The 16,789-nt window shown below is 42.3% G+C and overlaps 1 protein-coding gene across 1 annotated transcript in view; it reads left to right on the top strand.

Annotated features, from left to right (window-relative positions):
- The window catches only part of LOC118162004 (band 4.1-like protein 4B), a 66,599-nt gene extending 55,800 nt beyond the window's left edge, over positions 1–10,799 (top strand). Inside the window, exons 9-11 of the mRNA XM_035317877.1 lie at positions 3,574–3,642; positions 7,545–7,708; positions 9,336–10,799. Of these exons, the coding sequence (XP_035173768.1) occupies positions 3,574–3,642; positions 7,545–7,708; positions 9,336–9,405 (303 nt within the window). The 3' untranslated portion in view covers positions 9,406–10,799. The remainder of the gene's footprint in view (positions 1–3,573; positions 3,643–7,544; positions 7,709–9,335) is intronic.
- Positions 10,800–16,789: the final 5,990 nt, after the last annotated feature.

The raw sequence follows: 16,789 nt of genomic DNA, 5'->3' as shown, positions 1-16,789 counted from the left end.
TTTCTTTCTTTCTTTCTTTCTTTCTTTCTTTCTTTCTTTCTTTCTTTCTTTCTTTCTTTCTTTCTTTCTTTCTTTCTTTCTTTCTTTCTTTCTTTCTTTCTTTCTTTCTTTCTTTCTTTCTTTCTTTCTTTCTTTCTTTCTTTCTTTCTTTCTTTCTTTCTTTCTTTCTTTCTTTCTTTCTTTCTTTCTTTTTCTTTCCTCCCTCCCTCCCCCTCTCCCTCCCTCCCTCCCTCTCTCCCTCCCTCCTTCCCTCCTTCCTTCCCTCCTTCCTGAGCCAAGTGTTCTTTTAGGCTTAGTAAATTCTCAACTTGCCAAGCCAAATATTCAAGACAAGGAGACACTTGTCCAAAATAGTTCTGCTACGGTAGTGCACCCTGACCTTTCAAGCAAGAGGCATTTGAGATTGTGAAACAAGCCCTCAGCACGTGAGATGCTGGTGGAATGCACAGCACAGCTCTGCAGTGTGGACACTGTTGCCACTCCATCTGCCAGCACGAGGATTTTTGTGCCCAATTGTGTGCTTTAAAGCTGTTTCCTCTTGGTTTGTTTTATACCGAAGTAGGCAGCATACCTCAGCAGCCCATCAGCTGACAATCCACTAGCAGCTATTGTGTTTTGCTAGTCTGAGCAGCTATGGTTCAGCTGTGTGAGACTGTCCTACACATGGAGCTGCCCACCACCTCCTCCCTTTCCCTCGTCCCCTTGCATTCACAGTCCCAGGTGAAGTCTGGAAGCTCCTGAAGGTCTCCAAGGACGCAAACTGCAGCTTTGTGGTAGATGGTGAAGATGGATCTGTTCTTCTTCCTTTCTCAGCCCTCAGGTGGCAACATTTAGATCTTGGCCTCCTGTTCTGGTCAGGGAATAGTTTTGCTTTCTGAGCTAGTCTGAATTTTGACACCATGCAATAAATTAATCTGCAAAGCAAGGGTCAGGAAGACACTCACACCCAGCACCACTGTCCTTGTGTGGTGGGGCAGGAACAGGCAGGGTTTTCTTCCTGCTGGCAGGTGCTGCTGGCTGCTGCTCGCCTCACAACACTGCTGGCCAGGGTGGGCATGCAGGACAAGGAGGCCAAGGCATGCTCCTGGGTGAAATGGTCTTTGAGGTTTCCAAACACAGATTTACATAAACCGGTTGGCTAACTGGTGCTTTCCCTTACTGTATTGCCATCCTACCTTAGCCACAGTCTGAAAAGTGTTGTTGAATATATGGATTTTTTTTCTGCAATTACCTGAAAAGAACAAAGCTAGGAATAATTAAGGACCACTGCTGAGCAGACAGCAGTAGTGCTCTTATCAAGGCCCAGGCCAGGGCCAACCAGGCCCAGGCCAAGGCCCAGGCAAACCAACAAACTCCACTGTGCCGTTTGAGCAGCCCCGGCCTCTTCTCAGAAGGAAACAAGAAAAAGAAAGACTAAATCCTAAAGGCTGAGTGGGATGGTTTCTGTTTCTCACTCTTAAATTGAACAAAAGTGTGCTTTGTCCCCCCCTCTGCTCCTTAATTTCTGTTTTCCGTTTAATTCAAATGCCGGAAATTGGTGGGTTTAGAGCCCACAGAGCCCTTCATTTGTTGGGATTGCCTTGTTCCTGAGATTAAATAAACACAGCCCCGCTGGAGAGGACGTCATGCTGATAACTCAGCCAGATTAACTGCTTTTTGCTGGGTTTTGATAGGCAGCTTGGCCTCAGCTACACGCACGGGTCGCAGCTCTGATTTTGCAAGAGGGTGCTCTGTACCACTGCGTGCCTCGGCGTGCAGCCCGGGCGGGCTGGTGTCCTGAAATATCCCAAATCCCAGGGGGCCCCAAAATTGTTCTGCATCATTTTTCTTTTCTATATTAGGTAACTGCACTTCATTTCCTTAACGAGCCCAATCTGCAAAATGAGAAAAAAGTTTGGCTGTAGCATATCAGCCTCAAAATGCATATGAGTAACCAACTTCCCATCCCAATGTTGCTTTGTCTTTGGTTAACAGATGGGATTTACAGTGGAGCATGCTTGTGTTTTGTACTGTTTGTACTTCCAAGGAGCTATTGCTTCAATGTGATGAGTAGGTTCAACCAGCAGTATAGTATACATACCATTTGCTAACAGGACTATACATCTATAAAAAAGTGTGAAATTTTCTTTAAAGTGTTTGCATAGAAAATTATGATTTAAATGAATTTCTCCCTTGGACAGCTGTTTGTTTGCTTGCACATGTGTAATTGACTTATAGCCACCTCTGTTCTGTTAAAAAAGGTGTTTAAATGCTGAGTGTATTTTTGCCGTCTATACTCCTCGTGTTTAAGAAGCCCAACGCTTAATGCCAAGACTAATGCCACATGTTCGCAGAAGCAGGCCTGCAGATGGCTGTTAATTTCTCTTGGCATCCTTATAAGCCAAGTATGTTTCTGTTATTTTATTTGCAAAATAAACACTATATATTTACTTAATTATATTTGACGTCATAATTTCAGGTTTTGCTTTGGCTTACAAGGGCTTAGGGCATTCATAGTAGCTTTCTTGATTATTCAACAGCAGTTACATAGCTGTAGTTAGCAAATTATGCCTGAAAACATGTGTAACAAATGCACAGCAGTTTCTATAATAAAGTGAAAAACACACCTGTACACTGGAAAATGTGTTTTTCCAAATGGAAAGCATGAAGAGCTGTTCGAAACCTGCATTTGATATGTTGTCCTCCCTTTGAATGAATGAATAATGTCTGCATTCCAAAGAGGAAAATCATGAGAAGCATCACTCACAATGGAGCAGGGCAGAGGTTGCTGCTTTGAATATTTCTTTAATTTCCATTAATGTTTGAAATAATTTTCAGGGCAGAAGTGACTTCCAGCAGGCCTGGGGCAGTGACAACAAGCTTTGGGCTGAGCCTTCTCTGTGCAGGGACGTGCTGGTCTCTAACCTGTCCACTCCAGGTCCTGTGATGAAAACCTCCTGAGCTCATCCTTGAGCACAGCCCAGCACTTGACACAGGCAGACAGCCAGGTCCCAGCAGCTGCCTGAAACAAGCAGTTGTCCATGCAGATCTTTTTATCTTTTTTTTTTTTTTTTTTTTTCTTCATGGAGTTATCTTGCCATCCCATCTTATGTGAGTGTTTGTCTTGGGCAACAGCTGCGTAACTGAAAATGTGGAGGAGTAAAATATGTAAAGCATATATGTAAAGCATATGTAGAGCTCTTCAACTGAAGTTTCTGCACTGTAAAAAAATGCTTCTGCACTTCATATTGCATATTTTTAAATGCACTGCTTGCTGAAGGAAGCAGGTAATGATCCAGTGACTGTTGACAGAATTTGAAGGTATATTGTATGCAATCAGCTCAGAATCTGCACAACAGATTTAATTACATGGCAAAAATCAGTCTATTAGGTTTTCATATTTATGCTTTGACTATTCATCATCAGGTTTCTGTATGCATTTTTGGAGGGGTCTTTTTTGGTCTGGTCCAAGGGCTGCTGAACTGCTCTGATTTGTTGGATATGTCACTATAGTTGCAATGCTTTGCTGCTTTTTTTTTTCTTTTCCATTTTTATGCTCTGAAAGTAACATCTTTTTCTTTATCTTTTTTAAAGATAAAGACATTCCCTGCTGATACATCTAATCCTTTTTTCGATCCTTTTACAACAGTACCACAGTTTTCTGTAAGTAGAATGTGCAACTAAAAAACTGTGTATTTAACGCACTTCCAAGTGACTTTTTTTTAACAGTATCAGAAACATATGTGTTAAGTAGTCCTCAAAAAAAGATAAATTCCAAGCAGAATTTAGAGTGAAAATCTGTTAAATATTCCCATTATGCAAATAATTAACTTGCCTGCATTCAGACATTGCTGCTTACTAGACAGAGGACTAAGAGTTAAAGGTCAAGGCTCGCTGCTAGTCAGACCCCAAATGCTGTTCAGTTCAGGACTCTTGTGAAGCTCCATAGCATCTCTCCAATGGAGTGAGAATGACTCAGTCCTCTGTCTAGCGACTGCATGGCCTGCTGCCTGAAACTGCTTGCTGTGCCATCACAGAAAGGGGCCTGATTTTCATTGAATTTGCATCTGAATTTTAAGGAAGAATTATGGTTAGTGTGCTGATGACTACAATGCTATCCTTGTATAAACTCCTGTGTTTACTTAATAATCTGAATCAAATATTGAACTTAATTCTTACTAAGCTTTCACAGAAGTTGGGATTTAGGTTTTTCGGTAAGGTAAACTACATACGAACAGAAACAATTATTTGACCACTCAAAAATAAAGTCCAATCCAAGTCCTACTTTAAGGGTAGGAGCATTATGTAATAAGTGTGACAAAATGATCTACTCAGGCAATTCAGAGCCTTCTGAAAGATTTTTGGAGGACTTGATATAATGGAATATGTGATGTGGGACTCTAATTATAACCTTTCCTGTCCTTTCCAGTGTGAGAATGGATTCTGGTCTGTAAGAAAAATTCCCAGCTTCTAATTGTAAACCACAACAACTGGCTTATAGTTTATTAGTTTGTTTGGTTGGTTTTGTTTATTTGTTTGTTTGAAACTACACTGACAGAATGAAGCATTTCAGCCTTTAACCTTAAGTTTTACGGGTGTCTCTGATCTATATCTAGCATATGATCAGAGACAAGCAACTTCAGTCCCTGTTGGGCCATGTGCAGTGACTGTCTGCACTCAATGAATCAAAGGGAGAGGCTTTTCTTTCACAATAAACCTGATCGTGGGATTGGATCTAAATGCTGCTTTTCTCCACCTAGGTATTTGAAAGCCAGAGTTGGTCAGGCTCCACAGGATAAGTCAGTGCTACTGTTGAGCTTTTAATAGATGAATCCAAAAATAAATGGGAATATGTCACAGCAACTTTTCACTAGATTGTCCAAGTCCAGGTAGTAAATCCACTGTAAAACCTAAGCCAAAGTTACACTGTTTGTATCTTTCATCATAGTACTTTGTGTAAGCAAAAAAAAATTGCCCAGAATAGCTTTCCTATTAAAGAGTAATGGTTGTCAGGAAATTATTTTTCTCCCTATTATGATTATGATGAAAGCAAAAAACAGGAGGGCTATATTAATTAATTATTTATTTTTTTTCCATTGGAGGGCATAGAACTTTAAAATACAAACAGAAGCTACCCAGATATGTTTTCTCCACAGATATTTCCATATTATAGAAAATGGTTATTTCATGACAAATTCAAATGCTGAGATTTTTGTTATGCTTGTGGGAGAAAAGAAGCAAAGTTCAAACTAAGCTTTCAGAAATTCTCTTTTCTCCCTATAGAATCCAATTTTCCTGGGCAGGGGCAGCAGAATCCAGATCACAAACATTTCAAACACCATTACAGTAAAAACCTAATCATGCAATCCCATGCATTGGTTTAAGTGAGTTATGTACAAATATCTCCAGTAAACCAGCTGGTAAACCAGCATCTACCTGGAGGATTGCATGAGGATGGAAGAGCAATTAGGAAGGTTAATTGTGCTTTGGTCCTGTGTTTCATGGTCCTCTGTCCCAGCCCAAGGAGACATGCTTCTCCTCAGCAGTGTTTCAGTCCACCCTGAGGCATGGGCTCTTCCAAGGGCTTGGAGATAGCTGAACCCCAAAGGGGAGCAATAAGGGAAAGCTCTAGATCAGTGCTAGGTCTTGCACCTAGCAAGATCTATCTCTGAGTGTCCTACAGTCACACATAGCTACCAGCATTTGTGACTCCTTTTTTTTATTATTTTATTATTATTTTTTTTCCCTGCTCCCACTTCACTTTTAATTATTTATTTCTTTATTTTGCTTGAAGCAAAACATTGAAATGTTACTGAGGACAGGGCTTCTCTATGTCCACCGGTGTTGAGGAAAAAATAGAGAAATTGTTTTCCTGGATTGCTTAAAAAGAAGGTTCATGCCAGGAACCCCCCTGAGTTTCAGAGACTTCCAAAGAGCAATGGCAAGCTCAATGAATGATCTTATTCTCATTGGGAATAAGTCACATAAACTTAAAATTAATGGAATTATATCTGTTTAAACCAACTAAATATATACTTTTTCAAACATACTCTGTAAACAGTTATAAAAAGATGCTTTGGATATATACAGTAAAACCATTATCTGGAGCAAACACAATGGAGGACTCAGGGCAAATCTTCAGCAAGTGTAATTTGCCATAGTTCTACTGATTTCAGTGAGGCTGGGAGAATTTACCTCAGCCTCACAGGGTGGTGTCTTGTGCTCATGCCATGAATATCATCTGGCGGCCCTGAGAGGACTGGGATCCTATGAGAGGAACTCCAAATGCCATAGCCCTGTAGCCCATAAGGCTGAGTTCTGAAAGCTGAATGACAGAGAAGTTTGAACAGGCTGTATTAGCTAGAATTTACACATAAAATTGACCAAGGTTGAAGAGGTAGGCTTTCTTTAGTAGGTTTTACATTTTGCATTTTGATTAATTTTGTGGTATTAATGGAATTCCTATTACTTCAATGCTTGTCTTGGAGCATATCAGATGCTTTTAGTTGAAACACAAGCAGAAACATGCTAAAAAAATTAGAATAAGTGAGCAAACCTACCACAGCCACTCCTTCCTGGGCTCAGATAATTGTCCCAATGACTAAACTGGTTTGTTTGTTTAGATTAATACTATGTGGCTTGCAGATTTTGAGAGCTAGTTAAGAAAGAAAAGTTGCTATTCAAAGAACTGTATAAATATCATATGCTCCCTTACAATGGTGACTTTTTTCCTCCCTGCCACAAAGTGTGAGCAGGAGGAAGAGCTGCCAGGACAGAAATTCAGCTGGTGTCAGCAGGAGCATCCCCTAGTGGTCCCAACACACTGACAAACTGAAGTTGTTCTGTGCCCTTCCCAGGTCAGGGCCATGCAAGCACTGTAGGCACTAGCCAGTATGGTTTGGTATGAGAAATGATGCTTGCCAAAACACAAGGCAGGGCTAATTTATTTTTAGGGCTCATCCCTTCCCTCCCAGACACATAGGAGGATCAGTCTTTGCTGTAACCCTGCAGCACTGGCCCGCCTCACATGAAAAATTTGGCCATTTGTCTGTAACCAGCACTTCCAACATTGGTTTAACATTGCCCATCACTTGCTGCTGGAGAGCATTCCTCTTGAGGGACAGGGACTTTGAAACCCAGACTGCAAGTGGGTGCCACAAAACAGTGTAGTCAGAGGACCCACAAAGCAAATTGAACAGGACTTGTGAAGAACAGTCCAGAAAACCCTTCTCATCAGCATGCTGTTCTGTTTTTAGGGAAAACGCAATCATAAGCAGCATTCTCCAGACTGATTATGCCTTTTATCTGAACGCTGCCAGTCCCACACAGGGCATTTCATCTCACAGAGCCATCAGGCTCATACTCGGGCACAGCTGCCAGTGGGGTGGCCTGCTCCGTGCCCACAGGGGTTGCACTGGGCAGCTCTAGCTATAGCCTCCTCTTCTCTTTAGGGCTTGCTGCTACTGAGTGTTTGGCAATGAATTGGGTGGTGAAGGTAAGCAAGAGCAGTAGAAGCTAACATACACCTTTTCCTTTCCATGTCTGTATGCATTTTTTTGTTGTAGGCAGAATTTACGGACAGCAAATTGCAGTGCTGCGCGGTGCAGTCGTCGCCTAAGCTATCGCCGGTCTCTCCTTCACCCGTCCTGAGATCTTTGGCAGAGACTATACCAACTCCAACGGTGCAGACAATATACACGTCACATAAACCAATTTCGCTGGCGGACAGGTACAGTGCAGTTCTTTCACAGCAATGCTATGATGCTCTGTGCAGTGAGGGAGTCAGCCGGATTTCCCTTTTTCTGTCATAATTACAGTGGGGAAAATTCACCCTATTTCTAAAGTGCCTTTCCTCCTGATACCAAAAGATTTTCAGTTGCTGCTTGACACCTACTTTAGAGTAAGTGGGCTTTGTAAATAAATAGCTATACTTCCCATTTGCTCCGAGAAAAATAAAAATAAATAAATAAAAAAATAATTAACTGCTGCAGCCAGCAGTGTACCATTTCTACGGCCAATGGCCTGTAGAGAAAAGGTTGTGCAGATTTTCCTCAGGCAGGTCATTCTCCATGAACCACAAAGGTTTTCCTTTAATAATCGCTGTTGCAATTTGTTTTTTGAAATTAAATGTCCATGGGGGAAAGCTGAGAAATACCTGCTCTTCCAAATGAAAAGCAGACACTGATTTTTTTTTTTTTTTGGTTTTGCGTTTGTTTTGTTTTGTAATGTCAGGCTACAGTGGTCTTTCTTATAGTTTTTCAGAGAAATAAAAAGCCATCCCATCTTTCCACAAGCAGCTGCATTCAGTTTCTATTCTCCCATCCTGCTGGTTTTGCATGTTGGCTTCTTATTCCAGAGTTTAATCAAAGCTGAATTTCCCAAGCTGATAATTTACTGAATACAAATGCAGGAGTGGATGTACTCAATACTTCTGGAGCATAAGAAGTCCTAAGCTTATGCTGAAGAGAAAAATCCTTCCTTGGCATCATAATACATTAGCCTTTTTTACTTTTGGATTTACAGTCAATTTTCACTTTCATTTGTGAACTATTTTGACAGATGTTGATTTAATTGCACTTGCACACTTGGTCAATATTGCTAACTCACCTAAAAATGCACCGTTACGTTGGAAGTGTAGTTCTGAAGCTGTAGTACTAAACTCAGCTTCCATAGGATGCTCCCAGCTCAAATGAGCCCTGCTTGTCCATGAACAAAATGTCAGCAAACTGCTTTCCAAGCATTAGCTGCTTAATTCCCAGAACAGCACAGCAAGCAGTTGGTTTCATTCCCCCGTGCCATTTGTTAAGAGATGGGATCAGCAGCCCAGGGCACTCCCAGTGCTGCAGAGCCCACAGGCTTCAGAGCAATTTGATGTGAGAGCGAGGACATTCAGGCTGTGCTTCCCCACCCTGATGGGTGCAGGTGAAGTAGGGCTGTGCTAAATTCAGTGTAGGTAGCTGTCCCTCCCAGCTCAAATCATGCTGAGGAGCAGAGGGCTGCAACATCGGTCTTTTGTCTGTTGGCATGTACTGTAGCTGCTTTGTTTTATTTTTAGAGTCCTAGTCCAGCTTCCTTTGAAATCAACAGCCTTTAATGGGGATGAGGTTAAAACATAAACTGTTTTGCCATGTGGGTCTTTGTGTGTCCTTTTTCTTGCTTCTGTTTGCTCTTCAGAAATATCAAGCGGTACTTGTTGTTGAATCAGCGATCAGTTATCAGCTTTTCACTGAATTGAGTCTGACCTTTTTCCCCCCTCCTTTGGTATTTTGGTATTTTGAAAATGTTAATTATTTTAAATTGAAATCTGAGACTTATTGTTGTTCCCATAATTGGCTGTTTGTGCATTAATTACACAGCGCTGAGACTCTGAGGCGTGAACTTGAGAGAGAGAAAATGATGAAAAGACTCTTGATGACAGAATTATGAAATTCTCGCTTCCGTCAGATGGAGAATGGATTGGGGCCTTTCATGTGCCTTCTGTCTGTTTACATTCCTCTGCTTCTGTGTACTCAACATAATGCATCGGGAAAACGTGTGATAATCCTGACTCGCCTGGATTCACCACGGTCGGTTAAAATTAAGTCTCGGCTAGACTTTAACTTGAAGGAGTTCCTTTATTCGTTTGCTGCTGGGAAATAAACCTTCAATCCTTTGTCTCTCCTGAGATTTTATACTATTAACACAGTTAATTTCAGGTTTGGTTTTGGTAAATCTAGGGCAAAAAGGATCAGCGAGGAGCATACTGATTTCTATTGGGAAACACTGTTCTGTACATATGTTAATAAGTGCACAGAAATTAATGTTATGCAGAATATTTTGATAGTAACATAGAAAATATGTCATTTTGTACAACTGAAAATTGCAATGAGCTACTGCTATTTGTTAAAGAATCATTTTTAAAGCAGAAGAATGATTATTACATCCTAACCCCAGGACTGTTAGTCTCCACAGAAAAACGAATGGTTGTCTTATTAAATTCCTAACCTTAACCTTTACTCAGAGATATAAATAGCTGCAAGGGGGAGGACACCCCTCCGTACAGGTATACGCACCCAACGCTCCCCATAGTCCGCCATCTTGACCTAAACCTGAAACTAAATCTTACTTTATTTCCATTAAAGATAAAAAAAACAAACTGTTGTTTAAAGTAATTTGCTACTGACTTTCTAGCTTGATACTGACTTTTTTTAACTCAGTGGGAAGTTTTAACTTCTCCAGGTTGCCTAGGCACGAGGGCCTGCCCACACTCAGAGGGCTTCTGCCCTGCGCTGGAGGTTGCAGAGCCGCATCAGCGTGGGCACAGCTTATACAGGGAGGGTGTTTTCCCTCCTGGATAGACAAACCACCTTCCTGACCAGCAGTAATGGATGGCTCACATTAAAAAATAACAATAGTTTGTGGCCTTGCTGTGTCTCTACCCATTTTTCACACTACTAATCAGCACATCCCTAGGGGCAAGGCCTTGAAGGTTGGCTTCACACATGCAGGCCGCCTGCGCTTGTGGTGGAAATGTCTCAGGCACAAGGTTCAGTGGTGGGTGTTCCCCTGTCAGCAGGACCTCAAGGAGTGTGTTTATGGCATGCAGGTAATGCAACCAACAGGTTCCTATTTAAAAATAAATTTTAAAAAATAGTTCTCCATTTCCCTGTGTTCAGCAGTGCAGGGTTTTCTACAAAGCCACCACCAACTGACCGTCAGCTACAAGGTACTATTCCAACAGGAAAGCTTTTGTGCGTTTTGTGTGGCTGAAGATGTTTTTTTTTCTGTTACTCTGTACACTGTGTTCTCTAGTTTGTATTAAGATAAAAGATCGTCCTTAATTTGATACTGATTGCAATGGCTTTATCTCAGCTTAACCCGTTTGTGTGGAGGCTGGGAAGTGACTTCTGTGAGACTGAGCTTCCTTCAGAGTTATCTTGTGATCTTTTGCTGAAATGTGATAATCTTGAGAGCATTATAGGACTGTGGATTGCAATGTCAGAGGTATAAAATGACTCGTCTATTTCATATTTATTGGGACAAGAAACTAGCAGTAGGCTCCCCAGTTAAAATCCGGCAACCCCAAACCTTTCCCGTTGCCATAAAATAGGGTAAAATAGATAATGCAAGTGTTATGTAGAGACCTGCAATGCAAAATGTAATGAAGTAGCTCAATGTGAGGAATGGGCACAAGGAGTCAGAAACACACCTGGATTGCAGATTTCAGAGCACTCCGATGGCTTTGCTGGGTAATCAGATACAACCTCTACACCGTCCATCTTTTAGTTACAGTGCCAAGGCATTTCTGTTCCTTATGTATCCGTGTACCTCTCCATCAATCCAAGTTTATTAAAAATGAACTAGGAACTTTAAATCCCTGTGAAGAGATCAGGAAGGCGGGGAAAATCTTTTGTTTCCCATTACTCTCTGCTCACTGCCTCACAGAAGGTGCTGGTAGATGGAGAAGCAACAGCACCTTTGATATGCACCCAAGTAAAACTGAGCATTGGAAGAATAAGTAAAGGATTCTAATCAGCGATGCTGTTTTGGGAGAGGAAAGCAAAGTAGGTTTAGGAATGGCACAACACTGACACTAGCTGAATCTGGTCTGCTGCCTGCTGTTAGACAGCCCCCAGTTGTATGTGAGCTGGCAGCTGTTTCACAAAGTCATTATCAAGAAAACAAAACAAAACAAAACAAAACACAACAGAATAAAACAGATCTGAGCACACCCTTTGGTTGTACTGATTGCCTTGGAATGGACATTAGGAACCCTGCAATATTCCTTCAGGTCTGGGGACAGACATCCAATTACCTGCATTGGGGCAGTCTGGTCACGTATGCAAAAGCCTTTAGCGAAACGGAATGCCTGACTCAGACCAGCCCATCTGATTATCTGGCTATTAAACAAGCTATTAGTTTATTATTTTCAATGCAGTGTTTTGCTCCTCTTGTGTAAAAATTCTTGAGTTGAACTGCTCAGAACTGGAAAACAAAAAAAAAAAAAAAAACATGAACCAAGGTGACTTTGCAATGGCCAGGTCTCCGCAGCTGGGGCGTGCTCCGGCATACCTGGGAGAGGGCAGAGTCCTCCCTCCTTGGTGCCCCCAGATGGAGAGGGAAAGGCTCATGTGGCCACTCGGTTCCAGTGGGACAGGTCCCACAGAACAACCCCATGTATGTTGCCTTGTCTTGTTTTAGTGTCTTATCCACTGGCTGCCACTGTTTCCTATTCTGCAGTCTAATGGAGCTTTATTCAAAATGTTTGACTGATACCAAACTTGACTTTTAACTGCAGAATGTCATCACGTTGTTCTTTCTTACTACGTACTTTCTTCAGCCACGCTTAAGCATCTCAGTTTTCACATCCTTTGAATAAACACTCCTGCCTCGCCTCTGGTTGGGAATTACAGTCTCAGGACACCTGTTACCCAAAACTACTGCAAACAAGACAAAGTCAATGTGAACGTAGCCGAGGGGCACATAGTCTAGATTTGCCCCTAGGCTTTAACTTTACAGGTGTTAAAGGATACTCTGCCTGAAGGTATGTCTGTATAATAGTGCAGAGGTATCTGAGCTAGCTTTAATGAGCTTGCATATGTAGTTGTGGCAGCATGAAGCCCAGCACAGGCTATCATTATCATGTACATTGACACGTGTAAAGATAACACATTTAAACAGCAGCCTTCTGAAGCATGGTCTCCAGAGCTGGTGACAAGAAGGGGCAGCTGAAAGGAGTCTGTCTTTTCAGCTCTCCTGGGAAATGGTTCATCTCACCTAACGTTACATGCCCAACTCTCACCTGAAGAGAGGTGAGAAGGACTGCCTTCTGGAGGTGCCTCTGACTTAAAAGTCTACCCTTATATTGCTTAAAGTTAAGTGAGATGAATCCCGTTCTCGGTCCCTCTGGTTAGGTCTACATTGCAAGCCCTTGCCAACACGGCTCCATCCTCCAGGGGTCCTTTGAGGTACGATTTGTGATTGACGTAGCTCTGCCAGCAAAAGCCTTGCACGTTAGGTGTAAACACGCCACCAAAAACACCCTGTTGTCAGAACAGCTTTTATCCCTTACGGGGAGAGCAGAAAGCTGGGAGAGCTTACGGTGGCAGAAGCTTGGAGGCATCATTAGAGCTGTGTCCAGTCTGGGAGCAGCTGGTGGTGAAACCCCCCTACTATCGCCACGCAAGCAAAGCCCACCTGGGGTAATGCCCCGGGGTGCTCCGACCCCCTCAGCAGAGCCCAGCTTTCAAGTGTGAAGTCGCAAAGTGGCAGAACGCAATGTTGTCGTGCTTGGGTGATTCCAGCAAAATTTATCGGCCATTTAAATAGCTATGCAAGGAGTTGAATATTTTCTCATGTTGCAGTCTCTCATGGGAGACAACCAGTTGTGGTTTGGTTTTGTGTGGTTCTGGTGTTTTCACTATTTCATTTTAAAAGGAATAACCAGGTTTCCTTAAGAAATGCTGTTTGAGATCCCAAATCTCTATCAGATCCCACAGTGTGTGCAGATTTTTCACATTTCAAATGTGCTCAGACCCTGAAAGTGCAATGTTTGAAAATTAACTCCTCAGAAGTTTCAGCTCATGGCTTCACAACTCTCTTGCAACAGATAGCCTACGTGCCCATTTGAAACAGAGCTGGCAATGCAGTGAAATGTTTCACTGGAGGCAGCATCATGGTTTGTTTGAACTGTTTACAAATATCCTGTTTTTCTTTTTCTTTTTCTTTTTCTTTTTTTTCCTTCTGAATACATTTCTGGTTCATTGGCTACAAAAACCTATTCGTAGTTATGCAATGGAATATTTTTTCTTTCTTTTTCCTTTTTCTTTTTTTTATCTTTTTTTTTTTTTTTTTTTTTTTGATGTCCTGATGTTCAAGGAGTTTGCAATAAATATACTGGTGGGTGCTGATCTGTAATTGCATGTAAGATCAGCCTCACAACTGTGTTTTGTAAAGTTAAGTGCCGTAAAAGAACCTGCAGGGAGAAGGAGGGAAGGGAGCAAGCAAGTGGAGGAGAAGGCTTCTTTGGCAGCTGCGGCTTTGACTGGTGGGTAGCACCTTTAAAGAAAGATTGCTCACATTGTTTTGTTCCATCATAGTAGCAGCGTGTATCACCAGGCAGTATTTGATGGCATTTTGTTGAAAACATTCCTGGAGAGAAACTTTTACGGCTCAGCTGTTTACCTGTTCCTGTATTCATGCCTGCAATAAATGAAATGAAAAATATATCCTGGAGTCCGAGCAGTTTGTAGTCAAATCAGTGACTTAGGAGGCATGGGGGCAATATATATACAAAGGAAACACCTAGTTGCGTTGTAGCATGCCAGTCATGTGTTGGGTCACTAGCTGGGGCATGCTTTGATGAATACCAGAGCAATGAAACATCGTCAGGACCAAAGTAAAGAAGCATGAACCTTGTCATGCTGCTGGTCGTTGATCTGGGGCTCAAAAGGTGGCAAAAGCACTACTGGAGTGGAGGGGTGGGGAGAAAGCGTCCACTTGACACAGCGCTGGAAGACCCTGATTTATTAAATCGATCTATGAAGGAACACACAATAAATAAATAAACGTGTTTAAGGAGTATTATTAAATAGAATTTTAAATAGCTTTTTTTTTTTCACACAATTAAAAAAAATTAACTTAGATTTTCCCTTGATTTTGCTGTTTTTTAAATGACTAAATGAAAAGTTGCTTCAGAATGAAACACCTCCATTTCCTTTTGTTCAAAGATCTCTAAATGAGGACGTTTTGACATTCACTTTCACAGTGCATTTACGAAATGAAATCCCAGTAACATTCACCCCATTTTCTGAGGTTGCCAAAACTCTATATTGGGAAGGAATATGATCCCATCACGATTTCTCCAGCTGGGTATTCATCTATTTTTAATCTCTGTGCAGGGAAAGCAACAGATCAACGTTCCTCCATCAGTGCTCAATTTATTCCAAGAAAATTGATTATGCAGCCAGCAAACGTAGTTAATTAATTCCCCTTAATACATGTCTTTGCTAAAGAAATAGTGTCCTGGGGTGCAGGGGAACAAGCAGCTGTCCTCTAAGATGTCAGCAAACACTCCCATATAACTTGTTCGGGACAGAGAAGTGTGAGGACTTCAGAGACGTAAATCTGAACAATTTCTGGTTTTATTATCAGATGACTGATCTATGGGACTGGACACAAGGCCGTTAAGATAAATTCTCAGGGGACATGCTTTCTAGAGCAGAAAACAGCCGTTGTGCAGGCACGACTGACTCGGCAGGGGGAAGATAAGACAATAGCTACCAGCCTGGCTGTGCTGCACAAAACCTGCTGCAGAGAGGGGCAGGAAGGTGCCTGTGCTGGTGGAACAAGCCCCAAAAGAGAGCAGCAAAACCCACACCATCCACTGCTGTCTGCACTGACAGCAAAGCACCACCTAAAACGTTGTTTGCCTTTTTAGTTTATTCTAAAGCTACATGTATAAAAATGTATCATTACATATGCAGTTGATGCTAGTTGATGTGGTACACCGCTCCAGTGGCCACACAGCTCTGCCATCAAAGTATCTGGCACAGCATCTCACAGCAGTGAGGCGTAAAAGCCACGTGGATCTTTACTGCTTCATGCACTGATTATCCTGTTCTGCAAACCGAGAGCCACTTACCCTCCTGCACAGCTCTTCCACTGCCTTTCATTAGCAAAATCTTTTGGAAATGCAAGAAAAACACAACATAAACTCTTTTCCTCAAAGATACTTAGTCACTGAGGCTTAGCATCACAGGGCCTAATGATTTAAAAAACTCAAGATTTATTTTTTATATTTAATTATTTGCCCTGCTGCTTTCCAAAACAACAAAATAAAACAATGAGATTTCTGTGCTAATTGCTGCCTGCTCCAGCTGAGCTGGGCCCTCCTGCAAGCTCCAGGCTTGGCAAAGGCATGGGGTGGTTTGGCAAGAGGGGGAAAGTTTTTGTTTGTTTGTTTTTTGTTTGTTTGTTTGTTTTTTCAGGGGTGGACTGTGAGCACCCCCAGCAGTGGGCCCCGTCCTGCCCTGCTAGAAGACATTGGCACCTCCAGGGTCACCAGGGGAGAGCTTGGGGCTGGGGAAAGGCTGAGTTTAGCTTCACAGCCCAGGAGGTCATTCATTTTTTCATTTCCAGCCTGACAAGCCAAGGCTTGGTGTTGGTTCATGCTGTTTGGACAACTTGCTGGTTAACACAAGCCACCACAAACAGGTCTCTTTTCCACCCACCTGCTCCTCAGCCCCTTCATGTCTCTCCATGCTGCCTCACTAGTCCTCCTCTGCTCAGCACGTGCCCTCAGACCCCTTCACAGCTTTCTTCACCCTCCATCAGCATCCCTCCCCTCACACACAAGCACCACTGGTTTTGTTTCCTTTCCAATCAAGATCTTTGGCCTTTCCAAAGTCCCTTGCTTTTGTTGGCCATCAGTAGGTGCTCCTACACATGCAGCAGCGATCTGCACCTAGGCTGCCTGGGCCACCTTGACAGCCAGTAAACCACCATGAGGTGACCTCTTGTCAGGTCATCAGCTACACTGCTCCATGCTACTGTGCCAAACTCTGAACCACAAGAAAGGAATGGGGGGGTCTCATCTCTTCATAAAGCCAAATTGACAACTCATTAATCCCCTTCAGGTGCTCCAAAGCAGCTCCACAGCAACTCAGCTGGAGTTAATCTTGCAGCATATTATGTGTAATAAATCACAAGGGCAGCACAAGCCGGGTGCTTTTCTCCTTCTCTTCCTTTCTTTTTCTTCTTTTACATTTTTTTTTTTTTCTAATAAGAGCACAACCTCTCACCTGCCAAACCTGAGCTACTGCTCTCGCAA

Source organism: Oxyura jamaicensis, chromosome 2, assembly GCF_011077185.1.
Source record: "Oxyura jamaicensis isolate SHBP4307 breed ruddy duck chromosome 2, BPBGC_Ojam_1.0, whole genome shotgun sequence".
NCBI classification, from domain to species: domain Eukaryota; kingdom Metazoa; phylum Chordata; class Aves; order Anseriformes; family Anatidae; genus Oxyura; species Oxyura jamaicensis.
The sequence above is the reverse complement of the archived record's forward strand: the minus strand, read 5'-3'. Positions and strand labels throughout refer to the sequence as shown.